The sequence below is a fragment of the Periplaneta americana genome, chromosome 4, assembly GCF_040183065.1.
Source record: "Periplaneta americana isolate PAMFEO1 chromosome 4, P.americana_PAMFEO1_priV1, whole genome shotgun sequence".
Taxonomy (NCBI): Eukaryota; Metazoa; Arthropoda; class Insecta; order Blattodea; family Blattidae; genus Periplaneta; species Periplaneta americana.
This window is the reverse complement of record NC_091120.1, coordinates 28943567-28971344: the sequence shown is the minus strand read 5'-3', so window position 1 is coordinate 28971344 and position 27778 is coordinate 28943567. Positions and strand designations below refer to the sequence as shown.

At 36.0% G+C, this 27778-nt stretch overlaps 1 protein-coding gene across 7 annotated transcripts in view; it reads right to left on the bottom strand.

Annotated features, from left to right (window-relative positions):
• The window catches only part of LOC138697644 (spondin-1-like), a 741699-nt gene that overhangs the window by 466611 nt on the left and 247310 nt on the right, over window positions 1-27778 (bottom strand). For 2 of the 7 annotated variants that reach the window (XM_069823071.1, XM_069823073.1), the window contains 5 exons: window positions 24734-24957; window positions 23147-23219; window positions 19600-19659; window positions 13975-14165; window positions 825-7036 (listed from right to left, as the gene is read on the bottom strand). In XM_069823071.1, coding sequence (XP_069679172.1) covers window positions 13984-14165; window positions 19600-19659; window positions 23147-23219; window positions 24734-24957 — 539 coding nt within the window. In that variant the 3' untranslated portion in view covers window positions 825-7036; window positions 13975-13983. Of the gene's footprint in view, window positions 1-824; window positions 7037-13974; window positions 14166-19599; window positions 19660-23146; window positions 23220-24733; window positions 24958-27778 lie in introns of those variants that run through there. The other 5 variants (XR_011331590.1, XM_069823074.1, XM_069823072.1 and 2 more) reach the window with 5 other exon arrangements.

Here is a 27778-nt window from a genome sequence, read left to right as displayed (position 1 = left end):
ATAAACAAATAATACATCACACTAACATACAGAAACAAGAATACACACAAGATCGCATCATCATTCAAGAAACTAAAATACAACATTGCATACAGAACACAAAATACACTACAAAAACATCTTAATACATAGACAAGAGACACAAATAAATACAACTTAACTGGAGCTTACAAACTATCATGCAACAATTGCAACGACTTCTACATTGGACAGACTGGAAGATCATTTCAAACAAGTTACAAAGAACATATCATAGCCATAACCAAACCCAGTGGCGGCTCGTGAACTTGTGGATTGGGAGAGCTGCAGTAGATTTCGGTACATACAAATTTCACTTCTTGATACCATTACTAATAAGTATAAGACAAAAATAAATGCACTACATATCGAAAAACCAAAACTTCCTGACTTAGTTGGGAGATGTCTGTGGGACCATTTGCTAATCCCTAAGAAAAACTGATACCATCGATTTCAGTCTGAATTTCAGATCGGCAGACATTCAACTTACAATCTACCAGTTCATTCTGAATTGTCTTAGAATAACCTTAAACAATGGCATGTTCCAAATGATTTTTGAGAGGCTCGTTTAGATTACTCACGAACTGTAGCAACCCACGAAACACACCAGGGTTCTTCGAATAGTTTTTTCATCATGTCCTCTAAGGGGAAGTTCATATTGGCCACAAAATTTGATACAATCAATTTTTTTTTTAAATAATTTCACGATTTTTTCTCACTTCTTGATTATGTTTGAGAATGTTTGTTCTGTTCGTTTCACTTAATTGCACAGCAGTATGAGTTGCGTAACATAGCCAATGAAACAACATTTTTCAGGTGAGACTGCGAAGATTCGTGCATTTTGCTTTTTAGGGGCAAATGTCCTAAATCTGTCACACCACTCCTAGTCCATGCAGCATCACCACCGAAGAGGAGGCAAGGAAAACAAAATACAGATTTTTTTTTTTTGTTCACATCCACGTAACCACAAATGCTTAGCGTAAATTCCATTGTTATACTTCCTTACATATATCCACTATTTCGGCTGGATGAAGCTTAAGATTTAAGTCGGGTAACGGACGACCCTTTAATTTCACTTCATTACATCAATATTCTCCGCAAGAGAAAGTTGAGAAAAATAAAATTAATATTCTGTAATTCACACACACTCATGCTTGCAAATTTGCACTGGTTAAGTTACGGTATTAAGACGTCACACCAAAGCAACACTCAGATATACTGATGGTCAACAATTTTCCAAAACTGGAAAAGAAGTCTCTTTCGTATTCTACGTGCTATATCAAAAGGATTCTACTCGTGCAATCATTTTGAGTTAAGGCAAATATTAGGTTCTGCTGGAGGCTGGATATGAACATAATAATAAGGCAAAAGAGAATATTAATTTCGTTATATTAACTCGATAAGATTCTACAACAATAAGTATGTGAAAAGAAAATAAAAATTTTGTCATTAAGTTTCAAGGGAATAGAGAATCCATTTGACGCAGCATTACAATAGCAGTGTGGGAGGAGAGGAAAGATCCCTTGTGGCCTGGCTCTGCAAGCCACTGCAGCGAGATATGGGTTTTAAACAGCGGCAGTTTCCCTCTGCTTCCCTTCACCTCTGACCATGCAAGAGACACACTCTATGAGCTGACCACCCTGCAGATCCCAGGCCGACTTTGAATGCAGTGTCAATTCCAATACAGTCGACGCGCAAAAAGATTATGCATAAGATAATAGTACATATTCCCAGCCAGATGAAATATAAAGCAAATTACCAATAAAAGCTGTAACAATTCTTCTACAAATTAAAATAAATATTATTTTTATTTTCCTGTCAAAGCAGGGACTGCTGCAGCTCCGCAGCTCTTATGGACGAGCCGCCCCTGACCAAACTACACAATTATTCAACATAAGCAAACATATAACACACTCCAATCACAGTTGCAGCAACATAGACAACAACATGAAAATACTACACATCCAGCCAAGAAACCGGAAACCTGACATCTTACAACAATATGAAATTTATAAACATATAAAAATACACCCACATCACATCCTGAACACTCTACTCAATTTCAAAACACACACTCTTTTCGACACAATAATGAACACACCCCACCACAACAGGAAACCAGAAGATAGCGCAGGATCTCCACTAGGCTTTGGATAATGAAGCACAAGACTTCAAAAACTAGTCAAGCAAGATAAATCCTAAATATTAATACAGTAAAAAAGTTGGAAAGTTAATCAGTGATTTTTTTTTTTTATTTGTGGGTTTATTAATAAAGATAACGTTTCTTACGTTTTCATATATATATTATGAGATTACATCATATTTTCCAGTAAAACAGCAAATATTCGACGAAAAATAAAATCCATGTTCCTATTTGTCTATTAAATGGATAAACAAGTTAACAATTACAGACTATTTCAGTACTTTTTATTACAAACAAGACTGATAATCATACACATCGTTTATATGCATAGGAATGTAGAAGGAAGTGCACTGATTTTTCACTCATACTATTCATTTCATTTGCTTAAGTATTTATTTTATTAAAATGAATTTAGAAAAGTTATTGTACGTGTATAATATTCTATGAACTTTTAAGTATGCCTAATAAAAATTATTTTTTGATATGACATCTTTCATTTGTGTGATATGGATGTCTTTTTACCGTATTTGTCAACCTTAAGATTCATTTTTTTCCTTAAAAATTTGATTGAAGAAAGAAGTGCGTCTTACAAACTAAAAGCTAAATGTTATGTGAAATTTTGATTGTGAAAATTTGTTAATCTCGCCTGGTTGTTTCTGTCCTTGACCCATTCCAGGTTCACCCACGTGCTCATTCCAATTAGGGCTGCTGAAGCTGAATTCTGTTTACTGGTGATCCAGAATACATCATAGAGAATGACTTGAGAAGGGGCAAGCAACAATTATTGCTTGTTCGAGTCTCTTAATCAGCCAGCTCCGATTCTATAATCCCTTCCAAACCCTTTACCCCAAGATTGGTTGATGAAATTGGACTCGGCCTAATGATGGTCCAGCATTCAGCAACACCACCGTGGAAAAATTACGTAGGGGAGAGTCGGGTAGTATCAGACATTGGGTAATATCGGACAGTGAGTTTCTTTCATCAACAACACGATGATAGTACTGACTGACATGGTTACGTTTCTGTGATGTCGCATAGAGAAATGTAACCATGTCATTCAGGTACTACCATATGGTGGTAGATGAAAGAAACGCACTGTCCGATACTACCCGATTTCCGATACTACCCGATTTCCGATACTACCTGACTCTCCCCTACCTTGTCCCTAGTAAAGCCCTCAAGATCGATAGAGCCATATTTCATTAGCCACTGTATAGCCTATGATTTTCCATGGTTTTTCTTAGGCGCTAAAACAAATGGGATGAGCCCTAAAATTCTGCTAGAGATGTATTCAGTTTCCAATTATATACTGTATTTTGGTATTTTCAAAATTTTTAAGTCTTCACAATACGATTTTCAGCGCCTTTTGTAGCTTGTATTAGAGCTGTGCTTCAACACCGAACCCACTGAGACCTTCATTCACTCACTCTTGGCTTCGATTCCCTGAACTACTCATGATTACAACTCTCACATATTCAGGCAACTCGATCATGTTGTTGCTAAACCTTGCTTTGTGTGGTGATGTGCGACTTCCTGTCTAACGTGTTAATAGATTCTGTCCATCTTTCAGTTTTTCCCCTTCCAAAATTTAATTCAGTGGAACAACCCACAAAGTGAGACAAGTGACTTACCAGCTTGGAGCTCACACAGCCCCAAATCTCCTTGTAAGGACACGCGTTTCTTTATCTTTTGATCCTTTTTCCTCTCTTCCTCCCTCATTCTTTTCCTTCTTTATCATCATCACTTGGTTATTACTATATAATGATTGTGAGTGAAGAAATTTCGGAGCTGTTTACATGTTTCTTTAATTATAAACTATTTAAATATTCATGAAGGAAAACTGGAATAAATGGATGCAGTCTACAGATCACGAAGTGATTCCTACAAGTTAAAAGGAGAGGCCTCCTACTTTGAAATGATATAGAAAGCATTATACAGTGAAACTCGACATGATTGATAATCCTTTAAGAAATGCGGTATTATTGGTATTGAGGGCAAATCATTGTTTGAAGGCCATGATAACTCTGTTTAAAGATTTCAAAAGATGGTTTTTCTACGCTTGAACATAATGATTTTCTAGGTTTAAGGGGTTAAGTACAGCTTACAGCAGTAAAATTTTTGGAAATATTCAACATTTTTTCCTGCATTACTGTATCTTGTACAATAATGAAAATTGGTATGTGTAAAACACTGTCCTTCTGCTATAAGAAAAAAATATTTTTACAATTTAAAAAAAGTATTTATACTGTATATATATTTTTTCAAAAGTCATAATGGTGGTAGTTCACTGTGCAGTGATAAAGCCTTTCTCTCATAACTCATAAACTTGTTAACTTTTTCATGTTCTCTCTCTTTTATTTTATTGCTGAAACTCATGTTTACAATATCATGCATTTTCAACTACATTCCTTAATAAATAACTTTTTTTTAAATTTTGAGTTAGAAGAAAATGCTAATATTTGACAATTTTTTAAATTAATTTATTTTTTATCAGACAATCTATCAACGGTAGAGACGCAATCTTGCTTCATCTTGTAGATATGACATGCATAAATACACACAAAAAAGTTCATCACAGAATGTTGAATAGTTTTTAGGTATGTGGGAAATGCTTCATCTCTGCACAGTGAAATGAATTTTGGAAAAAAAAAAAAAAAAAAAATGTGAATAATTTTTTTTTAAATGGTAGAAATATTTTTTCTTATAGAAGGACAGTGTTTTACACATACTAATTTTCATTATTGTACAAGATACAGTAATAGAGGAAAAAAATGTTGAATATTTCCAAAATTTTACTGCTGTAAGCTGTACCTAACCCCTTAAAGGATGAAGAATAAAACCATTCATATGAGTCTACATTATTTTCCTTGATAAGATTGTTTCCTGCATAGCAATTAGCTTAGAATTCAATTTGTTTTAAATAAAAGTATTACCAGATGTATTCAAATTATATTTTCTTGAAAAAAAATAAGTCCTTGGAAAGAGGGGTTTGTCCGACATGTTTATTCGTCATATAGGCTGGCAAATACGGTATTTGTCTGTGTTTGGTAATTTTCATTTATTCATATATAATGATGCACTTAAAATAACAAACACGCCAACAGGTAAAAAATAAGCTAGAATTTAAGTAATAAAATTATGATGAAATAATATAAGTTAGGAGACATCATTATGAAGACGCTGCTTAAACGCCTTAAGAATTGGAAACAAGATATTAATATCCAGATAACGCCACGATGACGCAGAGAGATGTAATAACCAGGCTTCGAGACTTCGGACCCAATAGAGTAGTTCAGTGGGAAATCCGCGTAACGACGTACTGAGTATAGTGGTAAAGCGTACAGTGGGTGGGGGTACTGTAGAATGAATGCCAACAAATACGCAAAGAAAAACGCTCTGGATTTGAAGGTTCTGACGAATAATTTGGTTTTCATACAAACTGTGTCTGAAACTATTACATGGTTAGAAAAGTCAGAGCAAGAGATGCCGGAAGCCCTCAAATTAATTTAGAAAATGACACAGAGAATTAATGAGATACCAAGTACACCGGTTACTGAACGTGTAAAACAGAAGTGGAAATCAATTTTATGTAAAAATAACGGATATGGAACATTGTGTAACATAAACAGCAAATTAGTGGACATAGAGTCACCCGAGAATAAAGGACTGTGTCTTAGAGACTGCAATGATGTTAGGTTTTTTTCATTTTGCTCCTATCACGTCATGCCACATAGAGCGCAGCTTTCTACAGTACAAACTTTGGCAGATAACCGAAAAAGATTTACGTTTGAGACACTGAGAATGTATCTTGTAGTAGGGCCTACATTGCAATTCGGTACTGTAACTGCACTTCCTAAAGACGACCAATAGGATAAATGAAGAAATTAAAATTTCTACATGCTTATTTCCACCATTAACAATGTGTATAATTAAACACAAATGCTTTTAAAAGACAGGAGAATAAATGCTTTTCACATTCTTTTAACATCGTCATTGTGTAATGTACATTTACTTTTAAAATGTACATATGTGTGTGTTTCCCCATACTACTGTACTCTACTCTACTGTAACGTTGTTACCTCACACATTTCTACCTACCTGCAGCGAGTCAACAACCTATAGTGCATGCACAGTAAACTTATTGTATCGGGTCCAAAGTCTCGAAGCCTGGTAATAACTTACATGATATTTTGATACCAAAATGGTTGAAGCCAACTATTAAATGTTTTTTAAACAAACTGGTAAAGAAGCAAATTCTGTGAGTAAGTTATCAATATCCGACACAGCTTCTTTGGTGTAATAACATACATATATAAAATTTCCTTATTTTAGTACCTATTGTATTTACACTTCAATATTTTACAGTAATCATTATTGTAAATATAATCTGTTCTACAATCTTATTGTCTATTTATAACATTACATTTTCAGTTGCTTCCTTGAAGAACACAGCTACTTAGTAGATCTCAGAACATGAAATGAGTAGAATTTTAAAGAGAGGACATGAAAAATTGAAATTTTAACAACATTCAATACATTTCACAAAGTTTCAGGGAAACGTTAGAGAAATAATAGAAAATAATTTGATAGTTTAACAATACGTAACACATTGTACTATATACATAATATCTACATTAAATCATAGGATAATAATTACACATACTGGAACAACGTTGTGTGTAATCACAATAGCGTTCACTTTATATTCTTGTGCTCTTTGCGAGAAGTATTGCAATTCTGGAAGATCCAAGTTGATATGATGTGACCATTATGAATCCTGATTTGTACATATTCACTAAGAACTTCAATTCAGTTTCAACTTTAAAGAAACGGGTGTTATGCTGGTGACGTATCAGATCAGATGTGGTTTATGTTCTGCAAGAAAATAAAATCACGGGTTCAAGTTGGTGCTTACAGTGATTTTAAAGGAGGTGGTAGTATGCAAAAATTTGAGTGAATACAAGAAGGGTGGTTGCGTTAATTTTTAATTTCAAGAGAATCAATAATCATTTAGAAAAGTTAACTTCGGAATCGGATATACATGGTGAGTCAGGAGGAAAGGTATACGATCTGAGGGGTGATAATATTGGTGATTCTGAACAAAAAAGTTTATATGAACATATACCCTATTCTCAGGGCTGCCGACAGAATTTGTGGGCCCCTATGCAATACTGTACTTGGACCCCCGTTGAAAAAAGTAACAATTACAAGTTACCAGTTATTCTAACCATAATAATTATTTGCAAAACAAATAAAAGATAACCCCATACACAGATACGAACTTAAAAATATACACTTTTATTACGTTGAAAACTTTTAGCAAAACTTAACATTAGCATAATACATTATATTAATAAAACATTATTCTTAAACACCTGTAATTTCTAACTTGCAGTCCAACATCAACAAACAACTCTCCTTGACTTCATTGATGCAAAATCATCAATTATATCATCAAAATTTAAAGACCTAGCAAGATCGCTCTCCAGACTATGGAGCCAAGGTTACTCAGTCGTTCTTGACACATTGTTTATCTGAATACATTCAGCATCAGCAACTTGTACAGGAATTGTATAGAATATTCAAATGGCTATACAAATATTTGGAAATAAAGTGTCCAGTTTCAATTCCCTCAGACTATTTAGGAGATTCACAGGTTTCAGTGGGGTTGGCCCTAAATTAGAGGCATGAATTGATTTTAAATATTTCAGCTCATCACTGATCTCTTTGTTAATATCTTCATATATTTTTCACGCAGTCTAGCACCCATATTAATATCTTCCAATTTTCTTCTGACCCCCCTTGTGCTTCTCAGCTCCCAACTTATGCCTGTACTTGTCCATTGTGCAATTAAACTATAACCAGTAACACTAATGAACAGAATTTACTAGACAAATGACAACGAAAAGGCGAAAGTTTCGACACGAGTTTGGAAGAGTCCACTAGCATATTGCGGTGGACCAGCGGGGTGTTGATAGTTAAAAAGACAAGCCAATAAATAATTGAACGTGTTTGGTACAAGCAACTGGAACATAGTCCAGGCAAATGCTGGGGCCCTCAATTGTCGTGTTGGTGAATGTTAATGCGGGAAACCAATACTCTATTATATAAAAGTCAAATATTTATATATGAAGTGGTAATTTGTATTAATTCTACTATTGTTGAGCTAATATGTCAACTTTATATAACAAATGTTTTTACAAAATTTTATAGTAACCATATGTATCTATGATAATAAAAAGTAATCGGACTCAATCTGACGGGTCCTTATTGCTCACGGGCCCATATGCACTTGCCCCCTTTGTCCCCCCCTTCTCGGCAGCCCTGCCTGTTCTTAACAGTATCTGACATACAGATGTTTGAAAATCACGGGTGTCAGTCTCATGTCCTTCATCAGAACTCACATGCGGACGCAACCAAAACGACATTACGTTATATTGTCTTTATTGACCATTTCAATGCGCAATGGGCGTTGGATCGGTCGCTGTGGAGTCATTTCTTGGCCACTGAGGTCACCTAACCTTATACCATTGAATTACTTGTGTGGAATTGGCTTAAGAGCGAAGTGGAACAAGGGAGGAACTTCTCGCTCGCATTTTACATGCTTGTGCTCTAGTAAAGGAATGTCTGCATCAGCTCAGATCAGCAACACAGCAGCTGCCTACAAGAGCTACAAAGCATATTGAAATTGAAGGTGGACTTTTTGAACACGTTCTGTAAAGGAAAGTACACAATTAAACAGAACAGTCCACACCTGTGGAGTAACAGCGCATCTGGTCGCGAAACCAGGTGGCCCGGGTTCGATTCCCGGTTGGGGCAAGTTACCTGGTTGAGGTTTTTTCCGGGGTTTTCCCTCAACCCAATATGAGCAAATGCTAGATAACTTTCGGTGTTGCACTCCGGACTCATTTCACCAGCATTATCATCTTCATCTCATTCAGACGCTAAATAACCTAAGATGTTGATAAAGCGTCGTAAAATAAGCTACTAAAAAAATAAACAGTACATAAGGTAACAATATTTCAAATTATTATCACCTGCACGTTTCCCGTTCCTCATAATTTCGGTTAGTTTTCTCTGAAACCGTTAAGAACAGGACATAGTATGTTCCAGTGGCGGTGCGTCAGTAAGAGCACAAGAGCACGTGAACACCTTGTTTCCATTAATGCACGACTAGTTTTATTATTTAATACCGTATTGACGTAGTGGGGATGTATAATATCAGAATCGAGTATTTTAAACTTCCCGCATCTTGCATAAACTTCTAATGTAAACTTGGCAACATCCGTTCACGTACAAGCCGTGCTCTTTTCGAGATGGTTACAGGAATTTCACGCATGCGCGGGAGAAAATTGTCTTTAGCTGGCCACTTATGACTCGTCAAGAGCACAAAGCATTAAGTGAACATGATGAGTATCTATCCTACAGATGTCAGGTGCATCGGTGCCTATCGTTCACGTGCTATATCTCGAGGAGGAAATTTAAAAGCCTGTAGATGTCAGCATCTGACTGTAGGAACGTTTACTTTACGTAGATGTGTGTACAGTGCTGCTACGAGAGTGTAGTTTGTGAATTACTATACTTCAATGTCGGCATAATAGCATAGTTTGACTTTCAAAGACGTGCTGGCTGACTGCGGTGGTGGTATGAATTTAAGCATCTGTATGGTAGTGTATAATATTTAAGAATAATATTTACTGGCATGTATTTATAGCAATCAATCTATGCGAATGGGATTACAGTACTGGTATAGGCAATAGTGTATCAGTGTGTTGTGAATCAAAATATATTACTGAACACACACGTTTGTAAATAACGGGACTGTGGTATGTATTCATTATTAACAAACGTAAACAATGAACTCTGTTCAATGAAACTTGGAACAGTAAAGAACTGGGTAAACTGGCTTACCAGGAAAAATTGGAAATAGAAAGACTGAGTTTCATTATTATTACTATTATTATTACTCTTATTATTATTATTATTATTATTATTATTATTATTATTATTATTATTATTATTATTATATGTCGTTTTGAATGTATATACGGTTTTTTCGATAGTGAAACATTGGAATCATGACATTTCATATTAGACTAAATGTACAATTTCAAATTCTCTTCGATTTTGGAACCACAAAATTGTGAACACACATAATATTTTATCATGAGCCGCCACTGGTATGTTCGTATAAACTTTCTTGTTCAGAATCATCAATATTATCATCTCTTGAACTACAGTATGTACCTTTCCTCCTGACTCATCCTGTATCTATCTATTAGTCCTCCTTGAGAGAGTTAATACCATAACCGGAAATGGTATTTAAATTATACTTGCAAATGTTTGTGTATTTTATATCAGGGCTGGGTAATCTGAGTCCCGAGTAGCTGCATAAGTAAACTGAGCCCCTAGGATCATAAGAGTATACTCCGCGCATATTTTTTTTTCCAGAATTTAATGAAGAAAAACTGGAGTGCGCGCAATATTTGAAATAAGGTTGGTGCTGCTTCACCTCAAATACTTTTTTTTATTTTCTCTCCTAAAATTAGGGTGCGAGGATTATTCGTGTATATTCATTATGCTGTTATAGTTTTGTAAAAGATTTCAAAGTTAATAGTTGTGTTTGTTCATAATACGCCATGATTACATCTTTGAGATATACATTGTACCACGTGTTAGTTCCATCATCTGTTTGGGACGATTTCGCAACCACAACTAACAAAACCACAAACAGAGCCTGCAAGTCTTTCCAATCACACTTGAATGCACTATTTTATAGTAACCATCCGAATATGTAGGCACTGAAAGACATTCAGTCAAACTCTTATGTGTAATTGAGAAGCAAGGGTAGAGAAGAAAGAACTTTTAAAGGAAAAATATGACACAGTGAATCAAGATAAACCCTTCTCAAAGTTTCACGTAAATCGTAGTGTAACAGTAAAATATATTTGGGGTCTACCAGAATCCAATTATACCCGATATAACATTGGATTAAAATGCCTTTAGAATTTCTGTCACATTACACAGAGTGATTCACGAAGATTGTGCCTTATTCTGGGATCTGATTCCTGACATCATTGTGAAGAAAAAAATTCATTTATACTTATACATGTGTGCGATTTTAAATAGTTTTGGATAAAATCACGGTTCTTTCTTCTGTAACACTCATCCTTGTGAACTTAAGGCTGGTTCACAATAAACCGGAAACGAGAATCGGAACGAAAACGGTAAAATTGTTAAAATGTATACATTTAAATGTGAGCATTCACAATTAACGAAAAGCTTGCCGGAGCCCGAGATCGGGAACGGAGAGTTGGCCAAGTTTCAACTTTGGCGTTCACATTTCCGATCACAGCCCACTAGATTCATTCTATTGCCATCTACAAGCTATTTTGTCGTCGTATATTTTGTAGCAAGAAGACCGTGACATAACCTATGCATTATTTTGTTCTGTGCTGTGCATCATGGAGGAAGTTTTATTTGATGAGATTCTAATATTGAGTGTTGAGGAAAATCCTCACTTTTACGATACGCGGCACGCCTCGTATAAAGATGAGAAAATGAAGGAGAATACGTGGCTTTCAATAGCTGCATCTTTGAACACCGATCGTAAGTGAATCATATTTTATTACTGTATTGGTTGTATTACACACTACATATTCATGCTTCAATTCAATAACTATGTTGTGTTCATTTTTGTTCTATTACAAATCTTTCTTCTCTAATTATTTTACGTTATGGTAGACTTAAAATAGGTTGTGATAATAAAGAAGCATGGGCATATTTATAGTACCGTACCTAATGAAATGTTTCAGTTGAAATTTCGAAGTTGGTTAACCTGTGTTTATATTGGCTGCCTTGTACTCATGAGAGAACGCCATTGGTCAATTATACACAAATAACATCAGAATGCGTAATATCGACTTTACATATCGTTATTGACATACATATCGATATGCATCGTCGTCTACATTCTCAGTTGTGAATCAAAAATTTTCATATTCACGTCCTCTGCTTCTCGTTTTCATTGTGCTTCTCGTTCCCGGTTTATTGTGAACCAGCCTTTACTTCCCTCTTTCTCTCTCTCTCTCTCTCTCTGGACGTCTGGAGCTGTGTGTGTTACAGTACAACTGATAGCAGCGACATAGTCTCGTGCAATCAGGGTCAGGGTTAAAGTTAACGCAACACGGTACAACATATACGAGTATACCTAGTAACCAAACAACGGAAGTTAAGCCTTTGCAGCATTGTGGTTGTTCAAAAGAACCACCGTTTTCTTTCTTTCCAAATTTTATGGCACAGATATTCCACCAAGGAACCACCTCTTGAGTATACATAGAAGTGCCATCTGTGTTTTGAAATTGTGTGCAGAGTTAAAATGTTGAATAAAATTGATCGAAGCTTTGGTATGATCCCTGATATGAAAAACATAAAAAACTAATTTGCGCTTCAAAGGGTTGAGGAATGCGGCATGTGCATTTCACACTCGGGAGGCGATGTATTGCTGCAGAAGGAGGAGGTCTTTAAAAACCGGGTTTAATACAGATTTTTCAGGTGACTAATAATGTGAATTTGTAATACACTCTATAGCATTCTTGTAAATAATTTAAATGCTTAAACCTTCATAATTTCCACGTTTATGTTTAAAATTCAGGATGGTATAACTCATTCAATTAAAAGAATATGACGTGTTTATATGAAATTTTTTCATCACAATGATGTCAGAAATCAGGTTCTAATGTATCAGTGGCGTAGCGTCAATGTAAGCTAAACAGCTTAGTATCCCCAGTTAATAATAATTTCATAATAAACCTGCACTCTATGGAGAAAATTATTTATTAATTTTAATAGAATTTATATTTATGCGTTAAATATTGTGATGCGGCAGCTCAGGATGATTTGTGATGCAGCAGTAAACAAGAAGCCTGCACACACCAGCTTCCAAGCAGACTGGTTTCTTCTGTTTAATCCACCCTGCAGATTTTCCATCCCTTTCTAACTAAACTACCCTAGTCGCAAGGCTCGCAAGAAGCTAGCTTTGACATTTAAAATAAGTAGTTTCCGAGTTATCCCTTTTCGTCAGTTGTGTTCAGTTGAAGTGTTAGTGTGCATTGTGGCTGATATAATAAATAATGAGCGAAATAACAGTTCCTGACTCTAATTTACTTGAATTTTTTTAGGACAACTGTATTATCAAGACTGACTTACGAACAAAAGCGTGATTTAAAAAACAAACGACCGACTCCCTTGCTGTCAATGAAGGACACAACCAAAAGACAGCCCATACTTACGTACTGTATCTATTGACCGTTAATATTGTGATTCCTCTAACTATGACAGGGAGTGAGCTAATGTTATACGTATACATATCTATTTGTTAAGAGATATGTGGAAACCGTAAAATCATATTTTACTACGTACCATCTGAGGTCATGCCTTATTGGTGTTACTTACGAGGTTCCAACCAATGTTCGACTGCTGACTTGAAATTGACTACTATTTATTATAAGACTATTTTTGTAATACGTTTTCTCATATTGCATGAAAGACAACTTGAGTTAGCTTCCCCTGCTCAAAATTTCATGCTACGCCACTGTAATGTATGGCACAAACTTCGTGAATCACCCTGTATAAATAACCCAATACTTCCCATCCAGCAGTTTCCTGTTCATTGATTAGTCAATTTAGTGCACTACTACAAAAAAATCTGTTCTATCTCAGAATAGCATTTTGGAGTATAGGTCTTTATTGCAGCTACGTCTTCTATTATTCGTTCATGACAATGTAAAATGCTATGTGTCTGCTTTTGTTACCTGGTATGGTTAGTCACCACAAGGTAGCAGCTCACACTGCGCGACTTCCAGACGGGAACTGCACGGCATTCCACCACCACTGTTCGGGAGAATCACGCTCCTTGTTCTTTGCTTCACGGCGTTCATGCCACATGTGAGGGAACAAGGCGACCACATTGTCCAGTCCGACAAAATGCAGTCTACTGGCTCAACTACAACACCAAACAAAAAAATAAGGGTCATTTGACTTTGCGTCATTCAACCAAGCATCTCCATCTAGGAGCGACGCACTGAAGCCGTAGTTCTTTTTGCCGCCTTAGGTGTTGCACTTAGCACATGATGATTGTTATTAAAGGAGTAATGGTGGAATGCCGGTATGGGAAACGGGAATCCCAAGAGAAAATCTATGTGACAATGTTAACAAAATATGCTGCAAACACGCTAACTAGCCGCGGCAGTCGACAATGGAGTTCCTTAAGGTTCCGTTTTGGGACCACTCCTATTCTTGACCTTAGTGACCTTCCAAAAAATGTTAGTTGTGAATATGTATTATTTGCAGACGACACACCTCTTTAGTCATCACATACTGATATAAAATGTTTACTTCAATAATGAAAAAATGATATAATACTGCAATAAATTGGTTTCAGGTGAATGATTTCAGTCTAAATTTAAGTAAAACTCAAAATATAATATTTTCATTGAAAAATACATCGAACGCCGAAGATCAGTCACAGGTAAAATTGTGAGGACTTGTATTGGAGTCTAAACTAACATCGGATGAATATATTAATTTGTTAAGTATTAGGCTATCAAGAGTAATTTACTCATTAAGACATTTAAAACCTTTAATACCAAAATTCTACCTCATAAATTCTTATTACGCCTTTTTTCAGTAGTATATTATCGTATCATATTTATAACTGGGGAAATAGCAGTAGCATATCCAAGATTCTCATTCTACCAAAAAACTTTGCGCATTTTAACAGGTTTTGCATATCATGCTCACTGTAGACATTTATTCAAGAAAAAAATTTAACTGTCATAAATTTATGTCTAATAAAAATTAAGAAAAACCTTAATACTTAACTCCCTAAAACAGAAGATCATCATATAATACAAGGTACAATTATTGTCTTTCAGAACCTGAGTTAGATTAAGTAAGTCCAAAAAATGATTGAATTCTATTGCTATAACATTGTTTAATAAGTTGCCACAAAAGGCACATGACTGAAGTTATATTCAATTTAAATCTGTTTTGTACAACTGATTAATCAACCATCCATTCTATAGTATTAGTGAATTTCTTGACACAACTGTAAATGTATTCTAAATTTCTAAGCTGCATTGCTCTGTATTATTACAATTATTATTAGTATTGTTAAGCTGCAGTTTGTTTACAGCAATCATCGCTGGGCACACATTATTGGCGATTGTCACCTGGAGTTGCTAGCAGTTAAAATGAATGAGCAGTTTCTTTACAGTGATGATCGCCAACGTAGATCATTGGAATCGACGCAGATCACTGGAGGTTGCTTTTGAAGCAAATTCAGAACGTACATCGCCGCATACAAGTTCAATAATCAATATTTAGAGAAGGCCATGTAGAAATACTGAATCGAGTTATGGCAGCAAAACAAATGAGAATTTACAGCGATGTTCACGGATAAAGAAACCATTTCCTGATGATCATCGTCAGCATTAATAATCGCCGGCGATGATTGCCATAAACAAACCATAGCTTTATTGTTATTATTTCATTAGTATTGTTTGTATTCATCTGTATTTACATTTTATGTTAAATATTATATTAGGGCTATATCTTTTGTAGTTTACAAAATGTTATGTCTATTGCAACTAGGGTTGCCAACTTTTTTGAAGAAAATATGAGAGACTAAGGAATCGACAAAATTTCACATACAAAATAGACAGATTATTCGGTTCAGTTACTAAAAAAACAGCTTTATTCTACACTTCGACAGCTAGGCTTAAATTAAGAGTATTTTGTGACAGATTTTGTTTCATGTAACAGTTGAAATCGACTGCAGTTTTTAGCATTGATTTGATTACATGTGTCGTGCTGCTGTTTTGAACATCTGTCCAATTCTTCTTCTTCTTCTTCTTCTTCTTTTTCCCTTCAAGTATTAGGCCAAATGGCTTGTTACGATCTCATAGTTGAATTTTCAATCCAGCGCTTCTTTGGACGACCGAGAGATCTCTTCCCGTTTGGACGATAGTGGAGCATGACTTTTGGGATTCTATCTCTGTGCATGCGATGCAGATGATTTATCCAGTTGTTCTGATAATGTTTTACGTGATTAATTACAGGTTCTAGTTGTAATTCTTCCATTACATCTTCATTGCATTTGTGATCCTTTTTCGTATATCCCGCTGTATATCTCATAAATTTCATTTCATTAGCCATTATTCTGCTTTCGTCTTTCTTCCTCAATGTCCATGCCTCACTGCCGTAACAAAGTACAGGTCTTGCCAAGGTCTTGTAAAGGCGAATTCGAGTATGCCTTTGTACTAGGGAAGGTTTCATAATGGTGTTAATTATCCCCATTGTTTTGGTGTATTTAGAAATTTTCTGTGAAATATCTAGTTCATCGAAAAAAGATAATGTGTATCCGAGATATGTAAAATAATTTATCCTTTCTAATATTTTTTAATCTGAACATATTTTGCTACGCACATGGTATTTTCCGCAGAAGGCCATAATTTTAGTTTTTTCTTTATTTATTTTCATATCATATTTAATTCCAATTATTCTTCATGAGATGAAACACCCTCTTTGTACGAGCATTACTACTTGGTATACTTAGAACAAAACTGGCCAGTTTTTTTTATTTTATTTTAAACAAGTGAGCACTAAAACTCAATCTTGGCAAGCATTACATTCTATAAAAATGCATAATTTAATGCTTCACTTGAGCAACAAAACTCATCATATAAACAATCATCATTCACGACAAAATAAAACGTTTACAATTACAATACTGATATTAAGCAAAAACAAGGGAGAAAAATGCTCATAGAGAAAAAAAATACGGGGAGCCGGGAGATTGTTAAAAATTAGGGAAATATGGGAGGGTTGGCAACCCTAACTCCAACAAATTGTTGCTCATGACATTAATAAACGATTGATTGAATGTGAGTGGGTGAGATTGAGAATCAGGTAGCTTCTTTTGCATGGGCTAGACAATGGTAGGGTAATCAGATACCCTGCTTTTCCCAGGATACTCCTTTATTTATAGTCCCTTATCTTGTGGCCAGCATAAATGCTTGAAAACCCTATAAATATCTTTGACGAAGCTCTTAAGAAGCTTTTGAGGCTTAGCCTGGCCAAAAAATTTGAGTCATTATACCTAGTAACAGTAGGCTTATAAGTTCATAACACTTGATTGCACTCCGATCCTTCCATATAGTAAATTCACTGTTGACAGTTATTCCAGGATAGAGAGTTCAACACGAGAGGCTTGTGGCAGAAGCTTCTAAAGGCATGTATATGATCTTGACTCGGAAGCTTGAGGGGAGATCGGATAGTAGAGTATAGATTCATTACAGCTCAGTATGAAACGTGGCTAACTATCAGTCACAATAATACGTTGTGCTATATTGGTGTTCTGTAAATGCGCTGCATTGTTGACTGTCAGCTTAATCAAAAGTGCATGCGTGTGCATGTGTGTTACATATTAATTTTATGTAAAATGGCTCATACTGAGACAACACTGAGGTCATTATTTGTAGAATTAAAAGAGAAACCATTTTCAAGCTGGATGTATGAAACACTCTGTGCTTAAAAAGACAGAAGATCGACACCACATTTACGAAGTGGCAGTGGTGAAACAGTGAAAGTTTACGCAAATGCATATTTTTATTAATGAGCATATTTATATCTCTTTGTGATGTAGGTATAAATGTGTTCATTTCATCTATACTGGTCCACACCTGTGGAGTAACGGTCAGCGCATCTGGCCGCGAAACCAGATGGCCCGGGTTCGAATCCCGGTTGGGGCAAGTTACCTGGTTGAGGTTTTTTCCGGGGTTTTCCCTCAACCCAATACGAGCAAATGCTGGGTAACTTTCGGTGCTGGACCCCGTACTCATTTCACCGGCATTATCACCTTCATATCATTCAGATACTAAATAACCTAGATGTTGATACAGCATCGTAAAACAACCCAATAAAATAAAATAAAAAAATAAAAAAAATAAATAAAAAAAAATCTATACTGTACAACCTTTGTCGAGCTAAGAGACTGCATTTAAACACCATAGCAGGTTTAACTATATATGCATATAAGATAATTAATACCTTTATGAGCTCTTTACCAATCTTATTTCAGGATTTTAAAAATGAATACATGACTATACTGTCAGAAGAGAGACCACGGTAGTAACTAAATAAAACTCTTCTGTTTGTGTGATAGACAACAAACTATTTTGAGAAAGAATTCCCGTGATAATCCCCGATTTACCACGAAAATCGTCTGTAGCTGCATTTAGATTGGCAACAGGCCATGACTGTTTGGCCAAGCACCTGCATAGAATTGGAATATATCAATCCCCTAACTGCCCGTTGTGCAATTCAAACCGAGAAATGGATTCGGAACACCTCAAAATCTGTGCTTCAGTGGCTGATCATGACAATATCTTTGAAAAATATTGGAGTGCAAGAGGTCAAATGACTTTACTGTCAAATGCCTGGCATTAGAAAACAACAACATTTTGAGAAAGAAATTGGAAGTACTGAGATCTAATTTTACTGATAATAGTCTGGATATTCACATCAGTGGAAAAAAACTAATTATTAGCAAAACCAATATTTCAAGATGTCCTTTTATGATTAATCAGCAATCTATTGAAAGAGTTTATAACTGATCAAGGGGAACACCACGAGAAGTGAAGATTCGTATCGAAAGAGCTGGAGCTGTGTTCAATACAGCAAGTGATTTATTCGAAAGCCACGATTTTACAACATCTACAAAGAGGTGACTTCTGCGATACTGTGTGTTTTCAGTCATCATTTAAGCATCTTGCTATAAGCAACAATAAAAAGTTGGAAACATTCAAGATGTAGCTTTATCATGGGATACTGAGGGTGTCATGGATAGATCATGCCACAAACGGTAAGATTTCCTTGAGAATAAAAAAGGATGAGGAGGTGTTTACCATTGCGAAAACAACAAAACTCCAGTAGGCCTACTTTGGCCATATCATGAAGCATTTAAGTAGATCCCTTCTAACGTGGTCTACATTACAAGGCAAAGTGCTGGGAAAAAGAGGCGTGGTGAAGGCAAAGATTCTTGCCTTTGAAAAGTCTCATGACTTCGTTTTCTATAACTATAGCACAAAACTATTCCGAGCAGCAGTAAACTAGAAAATGGTAGTCAAGCTAGTTGCCGACATCTGAAATGGATAGTGACTATCTGAAGAAGAATATCTACCCAAAACACTATGTTTCATCGCAGATTAAAAGGTATTAGATCAAATATAGTTTTGTTCGATACATTGAGAATACGTTTTGCATTTGTTTTGTATTTCATTCCATGTTATAATCTGTATCAAGCATTGACCTTTACATTTTAAAAGTAAATGTGGCCAAAACAATAGGTTTAATTACATATGCATATAAGAAAATACCTTTGTGAGTTGGCTTAGCATCTCCCCAAGTTGGATTCTGATCATTTACACCATTCAAATCTGTAAGTACAAAAATAAAAAATAAACTAAAATTCCTGTGTCTGTATAAAAGTGCATGTGTGTGATTGCGTGTAATACGATTCATATAATTCATATCAGGTCAATTCGGTCCATGTCACTTTCTACGATTCTCTTTCTCTCTGCATGGTCTGTCTGTCCCTGTCTGCCTAAGACAGGCTTTTCACTACTGGTACCCAATTGTCTTTCTTCAACTCTACCTCCTTTCTGTCCCTGTCTGCTATAATTTTCTATCTTTTTGTAGGTCTGTTTCTGATTTTAGTAGTAGTAGTAGTAGTAGTAGTAGTAGTAGTAGTAGTAGTAGTAGCAGTAGCAGTAGCAGTAGCAGTAGCAGTAGTAGAAGTAGCCATAATAGTAGTACTGCTGGTGGTAGTAATAGTACTTGTTGTACTGTTGGTGGTAATAATATTAGTAGAGTAGTAGTAACTTAATAGTAGTCATAGTAGTGGTGGTAGTAGTAGTAGTAGTAGTAGTAGTAGTAGTAGTAGTAGTAGTAGTAGTAGTAGTAGTAGTAGTAGCACTTTATTTTGCCAATAAATAGTATATCTCTTGACTTGTTCCACATCTTAAAGCTTCAGTGCTAATGTAAGATCTACATGGAATATAATAAATTAAATGAAAAAGTAGAATAGTAGAAGTAGTAATAGAGTAGTATTAGTACTAGAGTAGTAGTAGTGATAGTAGTAGTAGTAGTAGTAGTAGTAGTAGTAGTACTTGTGGTAGTGGTAGTAGTGGTAGTAGTAGTAGTAGTAGTAGTACCTCATCTTGCCAAGAAATTGAGTAACTTGATTTGTTCCACATCTTAAAGCTTCCATGTTAATGCAAGATCTGTGGTATGCAATAAATGAAATGAAATTAAAAAGTAGTAGCAGCAGTAGTAGTAGTAGTAGTAGTAGCAGCAGCAGCAGTAGTAGTAGTAGTAGTAGTAGTAGTAGTAGTAGTAGTAACAGCAGAAGTCGAAGCAGTAGTAGAAGTCAGGCAGTGGAAGTAGCAGTAGTACCAGTAGCAGCAGTAGTAGCAGCGGCAGCAGTAGTAGTAGTAGCAGCAGTAGTAGTAGTAGTAGTAGTAGTAGTAGTAGTAACAGCAGAAGTCGAAGCAGTAGTAGAAGTCAGGCAGTGGAAGTACCAGTAGCAGCAGTAGTAGTAACAGCAGCAGCAGCAGCAGTAGTAGTAGTAGTAGTAGTAGTAGTAGTAACAGTAGAAGTCGAAGCAGTGGAAGTAGCAGTAGTACCAGTAGTAGCAGTAGCAGTAGTAGTAGTAGTACTGGTAATAATAATAATAATAATAATAATAATAATAGTAGTAGTAGTAGTAGTAATAGTAGTAGTAGCAGTTAGAGTAGTATAAATAGTACTGGTGGTAGTAGTAGTAGTAGTAGTAGTAGTAGTACCTCATTTTGCCAAGAAATTGTGTAACTCTTTGATTTGTTCCACATCTTAAAGCTTCAATGTTAATGCAAGATCTGTGGAATACAATAAATGAAATGAAATTAAAAAGCAGTAGTAGTAGTAGTAGTAGTAGCAGCAGCAGTAGTATTAGTAACAGTAGAAGTTGAAGCAGTAGACGTCAGGCAGTGGAAGTAGCAGTAGTACCAATAGTAGCAGTAGTAGTAGTAGTAGTAGTAGTAGTAGTAGTAGTAATAGTAGTAGTAGTAGTAGTAGTAGTAGTAGTAGTAGTAGTAGTAGTAGCAGTAGTAGCAGAAATAGTAGTAATAGTAGAGATGGTAATATTTAACACTCTTATTGGAGCAGACTTCGAATAAATTGGTGCTTACTCCAGCATCATCACCTACTTTTTCCTTCTTCAATAAATGCACTGAGGCTTATAAAGTTGTTGCTTTGTGTACCTCGACTATAAGCACTCCACAGGTAAATATGAATTGCATACATTGCTTAGCTGAATTCCATTTAGGTCCTTACAAACCAAGGAGCAAGACATTTTGTTTCAATCGAATTTAAGAAAAAAAATGTAGTTATTTCTGGGGAGAAAAGTGTGATGTTTTGATGTGCATGCTGCTTAGATAAAGTGATGTTTAAGTATTGCATATGAACAAAACTGGTGTAATTTGGAATTAAAAAAAAAAAAAATTTGCATTCCATCGATATCCTGAACTCGAATTTTACACACTAATACTTTAATTGAACTCTGAACATAAAGGAAATAATAAAGAAAATAAATTTTAAAGACGAAATTATTTTGAAAATATATCACCAAAACAATGGTTCGAATTCTTCATACAGAGAAAGATAACCTCCCCACAAATCAAATAAGCCAATAAATTACTAAAAAGTTTTTAAGGCTCCTGAGCAAAGATATATAACTTTTCATTAACTTCTAAAATGAATATCTCATCTTCTGAAATTAAAATTTAGTTTTAACTTTAATACTGACTAGTATTTACTTGTTTATAATTTGTTCATGTAGCCGTACTTCCAGTTTCCTTTCCATGCATTCTTGTCATTATTCTTTCAAACTTCTGATTACTTCGTTTAATTAATTTTCTGTATCTTGATTTTTATTTAGGATAACCTTGTCTTCCTGTTACCTTTCTGAAAGTTAAGTAAATGTAAAAGTATCCAAATAATTGATTAAATGGCGATCTTACTCGTGTTAATTGTGTAAGCATGTGTGGCTTACAGCTGTTTCGGTGCTTCTTCATACCATCCTCAGAGCCTACTAGATCTCGACATCATCTCGAACTTCGCTGCCTGTTGTGTGGGTGCATTTGATTGTTGAAAAGTGTTGAAATGTGGTGTCAAATAATGTGTGTGTTCTGAAATTGATCTGTGTGTTGAGAATTTGATCAGTATGTGTTTTAGTGTGTCTGTATATTTCATATTGTTCTAGTGTGTTGAGTTTTTGGTTTTTGGGTTGTATGTGTAGGATTTCCATGTCTGTATTTATGTTATTGTATGTGTGGTTAGCATTGGTTATGTGTTCGCTGTAAGCCGCACATGCTTACACAATTAACACGAGTAAGATCGCCATTTAATCAATTATTTATATTCAAGTGTTAAAAGTAGTGTACGAAAGATTCAACATGGATCATCAAGATAAAAGTATCCCCTTTATGAGGGGCAGAGCACCATGCTTTCTTGACCTCAGCACTAGAATGGTGTAGTGTGGTCCACACTACACCCCAACTGCCTTTTGCACCCAGGAAAGATCTGTTACTCAATTTTGAGTAGTAGTGAGTGAACCTCGGAGCCGTTCCGGAAGTTTTGGCTAAAGAAAAATCCCATCACCACCCAGGATTGAACCCAGGACCCTCTAGTTTGTAGCCACTTCCTCTACCAACTCAACTACTCAGCCACATCTTTCTGGAAACTATGATAAAATCCTCCCATTAATTTAAACAGCAGTGTAGATGGCATGCCAAAAGCCAGAAAAACAAAGATACATGTACTCCTGCCCAGCACCATCAAAATAATATCTTGATTACAAGGCAAAATATTAATGGCAATACTTACTACAAATTCTTTTACATTTCTTCCGCTTGACCAATTTCTTTGGACATGCCTTTCCTCCATTTCTTGCATGAATCTGAAATTGAAGTAATGTGAATGAGTAACAAACCCGCTTTCTTAAAATAATAGACATTAATATTGATGTATCGTTTCATGAAGTAAAACAACAGATCTAAGTTTATGATTTTGGGTGTAGAATACACTGTGTCCGGGACAAAATTTACCAATAAGAAAGTTTAATAACTCGCGTAATAATGGAGATAGGAAAATGAAATTTGCGGCAAATGAAAAAGGGACATTTTAAGTTTTATGTGTGATGTTGGCAACATTTGGTCATTATTGTTGACATAGCTGTAATTAAAATGGCGTTCACAGTGCAACAAAAAGTTCAATGCTGCTATTGGCTTGTCAAATTCAAGTATCCGAAGATAGTGGAGAGAAGTTTTAAACAACAGTGGGCTGAGAAGCAATCACCAGATAGGCACACAATAACAACTTGGCATAGAAAGCTTCTTGAGACCGGTTCTCTTGTAGAGAAAACACCACGTGGGAAGAAAGTGACAGAAGCGCAAGTCGACAGAATTCAGCAAGCTTTTCAACGGAGCCCGTGTAAGTCTGTTCGCCGTGCCAGCAGGGAACTTGCAATTCCAAAGTCAACTATCCACGACGTTCTGCACAAGAGGTTACGTCTGCATGCATACAAGATTCAATTGGTTCAAAAGTTGAAACCAAACAACTTGCCTGCACAATATGATTTCGCTAGTGACATGCTGCTGAAAATTGATATTGAAAATGGATATCTGCAGAAGGTCGTGTTTAGTGATGAGTCCTCCTTCCACGTCTGTGGGATCGTCAACAGGCATAATTGTCGCATGTGGGGATAAGAAAATCGGCATGTAGTGAGGGAATTGGAAAGAGACAGCCCTAAAATTAATGTTTGGTGCGGACTTACACATGAAACTGTGATTGGACCGTTCTTTTTTGTGGAAAACACTATCAATGGAAATGTGTATCTTGATATGCTGCAAAATTACGCCATTCCTCAAATTCCACAGGGATATGTTTTCCAACAAGACAGAGCTCCGCCTCATTATGCATTACATGTTACAGATCACTTGAATGAATGCTTTCCTCAGCGATGGATTGGTCGAGGTGGACCTACAGCATGGCCTCCCAGATCCCCAGACCTAACCCCACTGGACTTCTTTTTTTGGGGATACATAAAAGACATTGTGTACAAGACTGTAGTGGCAGATTTGGAGGATCTGCGTCGGAGAATTGTCGCTGCTTGTGCAACTGTCACTCCAGAGATGTTACGAAACACATGGCAAGAACTTGAATATCGCCTGGACATCTCTCGTGCTACAAGGGGTGCACACATAGAAGTTTATTAGTGGTCATTCGAAACTTTGGAAGTCCCTTTGTCAATTCCCGCAAACAGCATTTTCATCCATCAATTATTTGGTGAGTTATTAAACTTTCTTATTGGTAAATTTTGTCCCGAACACCCTGTACATCTTTCCCAGCACCAAGTATGGGCACCAGTTATGGGATCTTAGTAATCTAATTCTAAGTGAAATTCCACTTCACCTTGATTGTTCTACTTTTGCTTTTATATCCCCGGCCACACGTTACATCACACTCCGACCAGGGAGACCAACGGGTGACCTCACAGTCTACAACAAGTCCCACTGCCTCTCCATCAGACTCCGTTGTTGTTGTTGTAGTTGTATTAACTAAAAGGCTCAATGACGGAATATTTTTATGGTCTGGAGGTGTAGCTGATGTTACACTTATGTCTTCTTCCTCATCCTCTGAAAAAGAATGAACTCTCCTCACACACCTGTTTCTTCTATAGACGTGATTTTCGGCCAAAACTACCGGCATCAGTTTTAACATGAGTTACGTTAAATTAATAAAATCAAGCAGCAACTATTATAATAATTTAAATGGAAACCTTAGCACTTAAAATTGCCTAAATACCAGGTAGCACTGAATATACACTAAACCAGGCCTGCACAAACAGCGCTCAACGAGCGCACATGCTCCTTCGGAGTGGGAGAGCGGTGTTTACTGCTCACCGAAACAGAGAGGAAGATACGTCAGAATGACATAGACTTGCTATAGGTAGAGGAGAGGGAAACGACCATTCAGTTATCTAGTGGAGTGCAGTGTGTAGGCCTATTCTCAGTAACTGTTTCACGTTGCTTACCTACTGCTACAATACAGTATGGAGGAATCTAAAAGACAGAACATAACATTTAATATTTAACGATTTACAGCTCGAACTTATTGATCTTCAATGTGACCTAAGAGCTAAAGATCGTTTGAATAATACTACTAGCCTGGTTGAGTTTTACAAGACTAAACATTAGCAATGATAGCCACGACTACACAGGCTGGCTGTGAAAATGATTGCTATGTTTGGCTCAACATTTATATTTGTGAGCAACTGTTTTCTATAATCAACTTTAATAAAGGCAGACATCGAATATCTGTAACTGATGTTTCATTACGATCAGTAGGCTGCTGTTCCTTTCAGCTGCCAACAGCATAAAACCTCGTTTTGATGTACCGATAAATAAAAATATAACAAAATGATATTGTACATTTAAGTAGTTATAGAATTTCTATTACTTCTGTAAAATAAATATTTTTTTATTAATTAATAAGTCCAAGATAGTTTTGCAAACACTGAACGGGAATTCATTTCATAAGCACTCGTAATAGTGTACATTTTGTACGAGATCACCCCTTCTTCCAGCCCATCCTTACACAGAGCGCAGCTAACATCTGCAGCTAATATCTGCATTCCGCTCATGAGCTGTAAGCTGGCTCGGAGAGCGCAAACCTTGTGCAAGCCTGCACTAAACCGAAAATACGAGAAATTTGAATTTTAGTTTGTATTGGACTTTATGATTCTCGTGACTTAAAACTATCTTAATAACAAGTTACTGGCATTTTCGCTTCTTTGTGTGTGGTGTGGTGTGGTGTGGTGTGGTGTGGTGTGGTGTGGTGTGGTGTGGTGTGGTGTGTGTATATCAGTGGTCAGCATTTTTTTATTCGCGAGTCAACCCCTTAATACACAAGCATGTTAAGGCATGATCCCCCTTCTCTTAGTCATCACATATTGTATTGTATTTATTTACATTCTATGGTATTCGTACATCACTTCACAGCTAGAATATGGAACATGTCAAAAAAATTTTAATAGTAGTAGTTCAAAATCTTAATTCATAGTCACAATCTAGTTGAAATATATACAGAAAGGTTTTACAGTGGGTTTTACAATATACAGCGTTTCTCAAACTATGGTCCGCGGACCACCTGTGGTCCTCGAGGTCTGCCCTTGTGGTCCTTCAATAGAAGACAGAAGAAAAAATAAAATTCAAACAAATTGCTTATCACACTACAGCTTAAAATCTCAGAGTTTGAAAATGACACATGGCAATCAAATATCACTTTTTTCCCAGTACTGACATTTTATGAAATTTATTACCCTACCCGTCTACCGACTTCCCATTGTACTTTCAGCAACAAAAGAGGGATTTCAAGCACTATGAACGTGGTGTTTCTCGCCATATTTTTTCCCTGCACATCTGGCGCCATGCCTGTAACCCAGCCAGGGACCACCCGAATTCGTAAGAGAGGACCAAAGTACCGAACCTTAATTACATTTTAATATATAAGTATACTGATATTAAAATATGCTACAAAAATGATAAATTTGCTTTTGAAGGGAACAAGAGTAAGGTGGTCCGCGGAACTGTAATGACTTTAAAAAGTGGTCCCCACTTCAAAAAAGTTTGAGAAACGCTGTACTAGTGCAATACAAGGGGTTAATATTGATACAGAAACATTTATGCAGCGTTGTTATTGAATGTCATAAATTCACTTCCAGAATGGACGGCATGAGAAATTAGGTATGTACTTCTTTAACTCGGCCACAAATAATCTTAAACATTTTCACTTCCATATAATGTACTCCTTTTTGAAAGCACGATTGACTTGCCGATGGAGTATTTTTGACGAGTAAGTTATTTATATATGAACTGTTGAATTAGTCGCAAAGTTTTCACGATTACATTCAAAGTTAAGCAGTTTGAGCATCCTCCTCCTTCTACCTTCCCCTTTGCTGGGTATTACGGGCTGCATTTTATATGACATAATCTTTGCTGACCACTGGTATATACATCTATCCCTCCATACAAATATACAAACATTACAATACTCGTACAAAAAAAGAATACCATACCACATTATCAACACGTTGTTGTGGAGGCTATCTGTCTGTATGTATGTATGAGTACTTGGTATAATCATTAATAACTACTATTCAAGAAAAGAAAAGAAATGTTGAACTTGGTATTACTGCTTATAGTCACGATAATTCACATAACACTATTAAATAAAACGGAAGAAAGAGACAGAAATACAGCAGATATGAACAGCACAGAACGGGTCAGAAATAGTGACAGTTAAGGATATGGAGAATAAAATTAAAGAGGTATTCGATGCGACTGAACAATATGGGGCTGAGATTAAGAAGTATAATCAGTGACGAGTTGCAAATATGTGGACAGTAAACTAATTTAAGACCTCCCCGGAAAAAGGATGTAACAAATTAATTAAATA